The sequence below is a fragment of the Melopsittacus undulatus genome, chromosome 12 (genome assembly GCF_012275295.1).
Source record: "Melopsittacus undulatus isolate bMelUnd1 chromosome 12, bMelUnd1.mat.Z, whole genome shotgun sequence".
Taxonomy (NCBI): domain Eukaryota; kingdom Metazoa; phylum Chordata; class Aves; order Psittaciformes; family Psittaculidae; genus Melopsittacus; species Melopsittacus undulatus.
Window position 1 is genome coordinate 21,664,417 of NC_047538.1, and position 7,005 is coordinate 21,671,421.

The 7,005-nt window shown below is 53.0% G+C and overlaps 1 protein-coding gene and 5 non-coding genes across 7 annotated transcripts; 1 reads left to right on the forward strand and 5 right to left on the reverse strand.

Moving 5' to 3' along the window:
* Window positions 1-1,865: 1,865 nt before the first annotated feature.
* On the reverse strand, window positions 1,866-3,446 carry UBC (ubiquitin C). 2 transcript variants are annotated; one of them, XM_034068194.1, is made up of 3 exons: window positions 3,357-3,446; window positions 2,412-2,868; window positions 1,866-1,955 (listed from the first exon to the last, which is right to left on the reverse strand). In XM_034068194.1, exons 2-3 carry the CDS (start codon window positions 2,860-2,862, stop codon window positions 1,945-1,947), a joined length of 462 nt encoding a protein of 153 aa, XP_033924085.1. In that variant the 5' UTR covers window positions 2,863-2,868; window positions 3,357-3,446; the 3' UTR covers window positions 1,866-1,944. The 2 variants fall into 2 exon arrangements, with proteins under 2 accessions (XP_033924085.1, XP_033924084.1); XM_034068193.1 differs by having other exon boundaries at window positions 1,866-2,868.
* A 2,313-nt stretch (window positions 3,447-5,759) lies between these two features.
* TRNAA-UGC (transfer RNA alanine (anticodon UGC)) lies at window positions 5,760-5,831 on the reverse strand. Its single transcript has one exon. It is a non-coding gene; the product is annotated as a tRNA-Ala (tRNA).
* Window positions 5,832-6,062: 231 nt separating this feature from the next.
* Window positions 6,063-6,134, reverse strand: TRNAD-GUC (transfer RNA aspartic acid (anticodon GUC)). The gene has a single exon. It is a non-coding gene; the product is annotated as a tRNA-Asp (tRNA).
* Window positions 6,135-6,289: 155 nt separating this feature from the next.
* Window positions 6,290-6,362, reverse strand: TRNAF-GAA (transfer RNA phenylalanine (anticodon GAA)). Its single transcript has one exon. It is a non-coding gene; the product is annotated as a tRNA-Phe (tRNA).
* A 307-nt stretch (window positions 6,363-6,669) lies between these two features.
* On the reverse strand, window positions 6,670-6,741 carry TRNAD-GUC (transfer RNA aspartic acid (anticodon GUC)). Its single transcript has one exon. It is a non-coding gene; the product is annotated as a tRNA-Asp (tRNA).
* Window positions 6,742-6,932: 191 nt separating this feature from the next.
* TRNAA-UGC (transfer RNA alanine (anticodon UGC)) lies at window positions 6,933-7,004 on the forward strand. Its single transcript has one exon. It is a non-coding gene; the product is annotated as a tRNA-Ala (tRNA).
* The last annotated feature ends 1 nt before the right edge of the window (window position 7,005 follows it).

Consider the following 7,005-nt stretch of genomic DNA (forward strand, 5'->3'; position numbering starts at 1 on the left):
ACAGCCTATTGTAAAACAATTACATGCACTCCTTGTTCTAAGGCACAGAAGGCACATTGCCCCTCCTGCAGACGGCATTTGTGGATTCCACCCTTCAGCCTCCTTTCCCCACTTCCCACCCCTCATTGCATGGTGACCTACCCACGAGCTCCAACATCCAACAACCATGGCTTTCACCACAGAACACTTCAGTGATTTCCCTCTTGCCAGGGCTTTTATAGCCTATGGGACCTGCCTTGTGACATTCTAACCTGTCGTTGCTCTGTCCACTTAGTGTACAGCTGGAATGACAGCACATTCCAGACAAGTTTTAATAGCCTGGTGTGCCTGAAAGTAAGAAGTCTGCTTGATGTGCCTTTACAAAGCTATCTGCCCCATAACCCGATGAGAGGGGGTTGATGAAAGGTTGATGACAAAAGGCCCACTTTAGCCAGAAGATTTCTCAGGCCCAAGGGCTGCAGAAGCCCCAGGGATGTCCTACACTGCCAACAGCAGTGTTGTTAATCCATTGCTGCAGAAACACCCGGGACAGGACCTGGCAGTTCCTGGTAAAGCTGGATTATCAATGCCTCCCAGCTATTGAAGGTTCACATTACATATGCGTGCTTACACAACCCAGCAGCTGTGTAACACCTGCAGACTGGCACCAAACACCAGTCACTGCTTCAGAAAGTTGGTCACTTACACAACCCCAGGAGCACCGATAGCTGAAGGGTTAGTCACACCTGCCAGGCCTGTGTAAGCTTTGCATAAGGCTGATTTGCAACACCTTTCCTACACAGAAGATACATAACTTTCGTTTCTTAAATGGTTGATTTGGTTAATGACAGACATTAAGTATTTTTTACATATGTTAACATGATTTTGCCCACTGTAGGAGAGGATCTGGTTCAAGACCACCTTAAGAACCTGAACATGCACAAGTCCATGGGACCTGATGGAATCCATCTGCAGGTCCTCAAGGAGCCAGCAAATGAAGCTGCTAAGCCACTGTCCATCCTATTTGAAAAAGCATGGCAGTCAGGCAAAGTTCCCAATGACTCCAAAAAGGTAAATATAACCCCCATCTTCAAGAAGGGGAAAATGGAAAAGGACAGACACCTATGTCCTGGAAAATCCTGGAGCAGATTCTTCTGGAGGCATTCTAAAGACAGTGACAGCCAGCATGGCTTCGCTAAGGGGAAATCCTGCCTGACCAATTTGGTGGCCTTCTGTGATGGAGCTATGGAACTGATTGACTGGGGGAAAGCAGCTGACTTCATTTACGACTTGTGCAAACCTTTTGACACTGTCCCACACAAAACCCTTGTCTTTAAGCTGGAAGGACATCAATTTCATGAACAACTCAGGGGATAAAGAATTGGCTGGATGGCCACACTGGATGAGCCAGTTGTAGTCAACTGCTCAATGCCCAACTGGAAAGGGGTAACAAATGGTTTACCTTAGGGGTCAGCATTGGTACTGATGCTGTTCAACATCTTTGCCAGCAACATTGACAGCAAAATTCAGCATGCCCTCAGCAAGTCTGCTGGCATCACTAAGTTCTGTGGTTCAGTTGTCAGACTGGAGGCAAAGGATGCCATCCAGAAGGACCCTGACACACTGAAGAGGTGGCCAATGCCAACCTCACAAAGCTCAGTGAAGTGCAAGGTCCAATATCTGGGTAGGGACAATCCCAGGCACAGCTACAGGTTGGGCAGAGGGCTCTGGGGTGTTAGCTGGGGAGAAAACAAACATGAGCCAGCAGTGTGTGGCAACATGTTCTAGTGTGAGGCATCCCTACTCATGGCAGGGGGATGGAACTGGATGATCTTAACATCCTTTCCAACCCAAATCATTCTACAATTCTAACTTGAGACACAAGCTTTTGTGGATGCAACAGCTTTATTGGAATGAACAAGTGCAGAGAAACTTTTACTTAAGCACACGGAACAATCAGGAGGTTCAGTTGCCACCTCTCAGGCGCAGCACAAGGTGAAGGGTGGATTCCTTCTGGATGTTGTAGTCAGACAGGGTGCGTCCATCTTCCAGCTGCTTGCCAGCGAAGATCAACCTCTGCTGGTCTGGTGGAATGCCTTCTTTATCCTGGATCTTGGCCTTCACGTTCTCAATGGTGTCACTGGGCTCAACCTCCAGAGTGATGGTCTTGCCTGTCAGGGTCTTCACGAAGATCTGCATGCCACCCCTGAGGCGCAGCACTAAGTGCAGAGTAGATTCCTTCTGGATGTTGTAGTCGGACAGAGTGCGTCCATCCTCCAGCTGCTTGCCAGCAAAGATCAACCTCTGCTGGTCTGGGGGGATGCCTTCCTTGTCCTGGATCTTGGCCTTCACATTCTCAATGGTGTCACTGGGCTCAACCTCAAGGGTGATGGTCTTGCCTGTCAGGGTCTTCACAAAGATCTGCATACCACCTCTCAGGCGCAACACAAGATGAAGGGTGGATTCCTTCTGGATGTTGTAGTCGGACAGAGTGCGTCCATCTTCCAGCTGCTTGCCAGCGAAGATCAACCTCTGCTGGTCTGGGGGGATGCCTTCCTTGTCCTGGATCTTGGCCTTCACGTTCTCAATGGTGTCACTGGGCTCCACCTCCAGAGTGATCGTCTTGCCTGTCAGGGTCTTCACAAAGATCTGCATGCCACCTCGGAGACGCAGCACAAGATGGAGGGTGGATTCCTTCTGGATGTTGTAGTCGGAGAGGGTGCGTCCATCCTCCAGCTGCTTGCCAGCAAAGATCAGCCTCTGCTGGTCTGGTGGAATGCCTTCTTTATCCTGGATCTTGGCCTTCACGTTCTCAATGGTGTCACTGGGCTCAACCTCAAGGGTGATGGTCTTGCCTGTCAGGGTCTTCACAAAGATCTGCATGTTTCTCTGCAATGAGAACGGTTCCACCTCAGTTTCCGGTCCCCATCCTGCCGGACGCCATTGCTCGGCTCCCGGGGAACGCCCCTCCGTGACGTCACGCCCTACGTGTGCACGTTACCGCCCTACGTCCTGTGACGTAACATCGCAGGACCGCCCACCTCCCCGTTTCCCTTCCCGCCCAGGGCGCCCGCCATCTTAAAGGGTCGCTGCGCCTGCGCGGCCGCCATTTTACCGGTAGCCGCTTCTACCTCCCCCCCTCCGCCGCTCGCCCGCGGTGCCGCCGCTATACCGGGACTCAAGTACGTACACACACATACGTACACACATACACACACACAGCCAGCCCCAAGACCCACCATCCCCTCCATCCGCAGCCTCAACACACACAACGCACCTCCTGCCCTGCTACCCAGCGAGCACCTCAGCCCTGCCGCCCCCATAACAAACTACTCTACCCTCCGTCTACCCCCGAGGAAACGCAGAGAACCACTCACAGAGATGCCCACGGACGAAGTGGACCGTAACCACCCTCTGAGCCTCACAGAGCTGCAACTGCGCCACACAGCCACGTCCTGCCCTTATATAGCCTCCGCGGCTCCGCCCCTGCGCCTCAGATCACTCCGCCGGGTGTTATTTTTCCTGTGGTGCGAGCCGCAGCTTTACCTGAGGGGGGCGGGAACGAGGCCCGGCCGCGCGGAGGAGTCAGTGCCATGAGGGGTGACAGAGTCATGGCGGGCGGAGCCCGTGTGTGCCTGAGGAGCGCGGAGGAAACCCGGTATGGATTCCGCCGTGCCTGGAGCGGGACGCGGCTGTGGAGCCGCAGTGGGCACCCCCTTGCCTGAGGGTTCTTGTCAGGGCATTACGGTTTATGGAGGGATTTAAATCCCAACAGTCGTGTTAGGAGCAGGCCAGAAGCGTGTTTCATCATGCTAGAAGGAAAGAAGCAGTGGAGGAGCATGGAGCTCGCTTTCCAGCCCAGGACCGTGATCTGGAGGGGCTGCCATAGAGCACAGGATGGGGAAGATGGGGTGGGGGACAGGGGAGGCCCGAGGAATAAAGAGGTGCAAGTGCTGCAGATATATCTGAGGTAGAATCAGTGTGTTTATATACGTACAAATGGAGTGTGTATCTAAGACAGAATGGAGTCTATAATTCAGGACTAAGGCCTTGCCACTGTGGTAAAATCAACCATAAATATAGATATAATAATAATAATAATGCCTATTTTTTCATTCTATCCCCACTTGCAGAACACCTTCTGGTAGATCTCTTGCACTGTTGGCTCCTGGTCCACCCGTCAGACTGCACAGCGATCCAAGCACACAGCTGAGCACAAATGGGGCTTTGTTCGCAGGACTGGTGAGATGTTCAGTTCAATCCACCCCAAAATCCTTCCTTTGCCAGCACCCAAGGAAGATGGCTGCGTTCCAAACAGACACAGATGACACCCGGTGCTGCACACCCGTAGGAAGGGAGCAGAGGCCCAGCAACAGCTTCGTGATTGGTTTGAGGGAAAGGCACTTCCCTTTGCCTGACACATAGAGCTTTTATAGGAGGTGAATCCCCAGCCTTGGCTGCCTTATGTTTGTATTAAAACTTAGTATTGCGATAGTAATAATAATCTCAAACACACAGGGTGGTTAGCTGGGGGGAAAAAAGATCCACTAAAGTATTTTGGTTTCTTCACAGTGGTTTATATTGGGTGCAGTTGGAGTTGTATAAACATGGAAGATTGGAACAGTCTTTCAGCTTTAGGTCTCTCATCTGAAAGAGAATAATGATGATAAGCCTGTTCTTTTAATTACAGAGTGACTATGCAGGACTGCTCTAAAAACAGTTACGTGGCAATGTATTTCATGACAAGATAGAGTTTTGTAACAATGATACTGAGATGATACAGCGCCATTCTTCATCTCATTAGGGTGACTGGCCATTGAGCATCCTGAGTGTGTACCTGATGTCTGAATCATTCTCCTAAATGTTCAGATTTATGTTGTGTTCAGATTTGTATTGTATTCGGATTTAAAGGCAGACATTGGGCCCGAATGCCACAGGGTCCTCCACTACCCGTGGCTGGTTTCCAGAGCACTGCTTTCCCCAGCCGGGAGGGATTTCTGTGAACAAAGCTGCTCTGTGTTCCTCCTGTACTCTGTACCCCTTGCTGTGCCTTCAGGACAAGGCTGGTGAACAGTAGGATGTTGGTCCTAACAGACCATGACCTATTTTACTGTCAAATACTGATTTCCTGTGCCAAAGTCTGTTACTTTGTGCCTATAACTAGAAAACCCCTGGGGTGAGAACCCTCTCTTTTCTCACATTCATGCACAAGGTGTATTCCTGAAGTACAGCTGCCCAGAGGGAGCCTCTCCGGGGAGCCAGTTACACATTGAACAGTGCTGTAGCCAAACGTTTGACACAAAATAACAACTAGAAATAACAGTAGTAAATAAATAGCACAAGGAGCCTTTCAGCTGCTCTGGCAGGAAATGTCATTTAACATGTGTCACTAGTCAGCTCTCTGGTAACTGACCAGAGCAGATAGAGCAGCTGGTAACTGAACTGTGTAGATAAAAGCTGCTTCAAGCTCTACCTGGGCTTTGGTTTCTGCTGTTTCCCAAGAGCTCTTCCAACCTGCTTCAGGTGGAGCTAGGTCAGCCTACAAGGAGCTGTCTTTCCTCCTTTTGGTCTGTTCTGCATCTGCAGGGCCTTAGTGTGGTGATGAGCTATCTGGAAAAACACAAGGACTGTGTTTGTGTAGTCCTGAGGAGAAACAAGTGGCAAACCCCAGGCTTTTTGGGCAGCACGTTCACAGTGCACTTCAGTGTTCCGTGGGACGGGGCAGCTTTAACCCCGGCTGAAACATCACAGGGACAGAAACCAAATGAGGCAGGAAAAAGTGGAGATGCCGGGGATTGAACCCGGGGCCTCATACATGCAAAGCATGCGCTCTACCGCTGAGCTACATCCCCACAGCGCAGCACATCCTTTTTCTGCCTGGTGGGCATCTTTGGCTGAGACGGGGGTCGCACTCCCACCGTTGCTGTGCGGGTTCAAACGGGAGCCGGGTATAAACCTCAGGCAGCTCTTAGCAGTGCAGGAACGCCGCGTTCGCACACAGACAAACGTGCGTTCGGTTTATTTTTACTGCGGAAATCAGAAAACTCTGTCACGAAATTGGAAAATAAAAAGTAAATCACAACCTCCCCGTCGGGGAATCGAACCCCGGTCTCCCGCGTGACAGGCGGGGATACTCACCACTATACTAACGAGGACGGTCCATGTGCCAGCTCCGTCCTCGCCGGCCCATCCCCGAGCAGCACTCCCCGCAGGGAGCCGCGGTGTACCGCGCAGTGCCCCGCACGTGTGCGCTCCGCACAGGGGCCGCTCGGCAGCAAAAGGAGCCGCTGTCACGGGACGAAAAGCACTCTGCCGAAACCCGGGATCGAACCAGGGACCTTTAGATCTTCAGTCTAACGCTCTCCCAACTGAGCTATTTCGGCGGCACACACCCGCCCGCTGGCGGCCGATAGGACCCCGCCCCGTGCCCCCGTGTGTTACCGTGGTTACCGGTGACAGCGGTGGCCGGGCCCTGCCGCTCACACCCCTCCAGCCCGCAGGGCAGGGACGGGACCCGCAACCCCCGAGCACCGGCACCGGCTCAGAACGGGCCCTGCGAGCAGCGGACCCCGCTGCCCTTCACCTGCACAAAAAGCAGCTCTGCGGCCATGACGTGCCCGCTGCGGGGGGAGCGCGGCCGCTCGCATGCAGGCCCCGCCGTTCCACAACACGGAGACAAAAGGTACGGACCTCCCCGTCGGGGAATCGAACCCCGGTCTCCCGCGTGACAGGCGGGGATACTCACCACTATACTAACGAGGACGGGCACGGAAACCGTCTTCAGGCCTTGCTCTATAAGGACACGGGCGCTGCCAGCCCCGTCCCTGTCCTGCTGATGCTGGAGCTCGGTGCGGGGCTGGGTGGAGGGGAGAGGAGCGGGGCGGTGGTGCCGCTGGCCCGAGGTGAGGCTGCACCGTGTCTATATTCCTGTACGGAAACTCCAGTTACAACAAGGGGATGTAGCTCAGTGGTAGAGCGCATGCTTTGCATGTATGAGGCCCCGGGTTCAATCCCCGGCATCTCCAC

Coding starts and splice junctions, on each gene's coding strand:
- UBC (XM_034068193.1), bottom strand. CDS start 2,862: ATGCAGATCTTTGTGAAGACCCTGACAGGCAAGACCATCACCCTTGAG.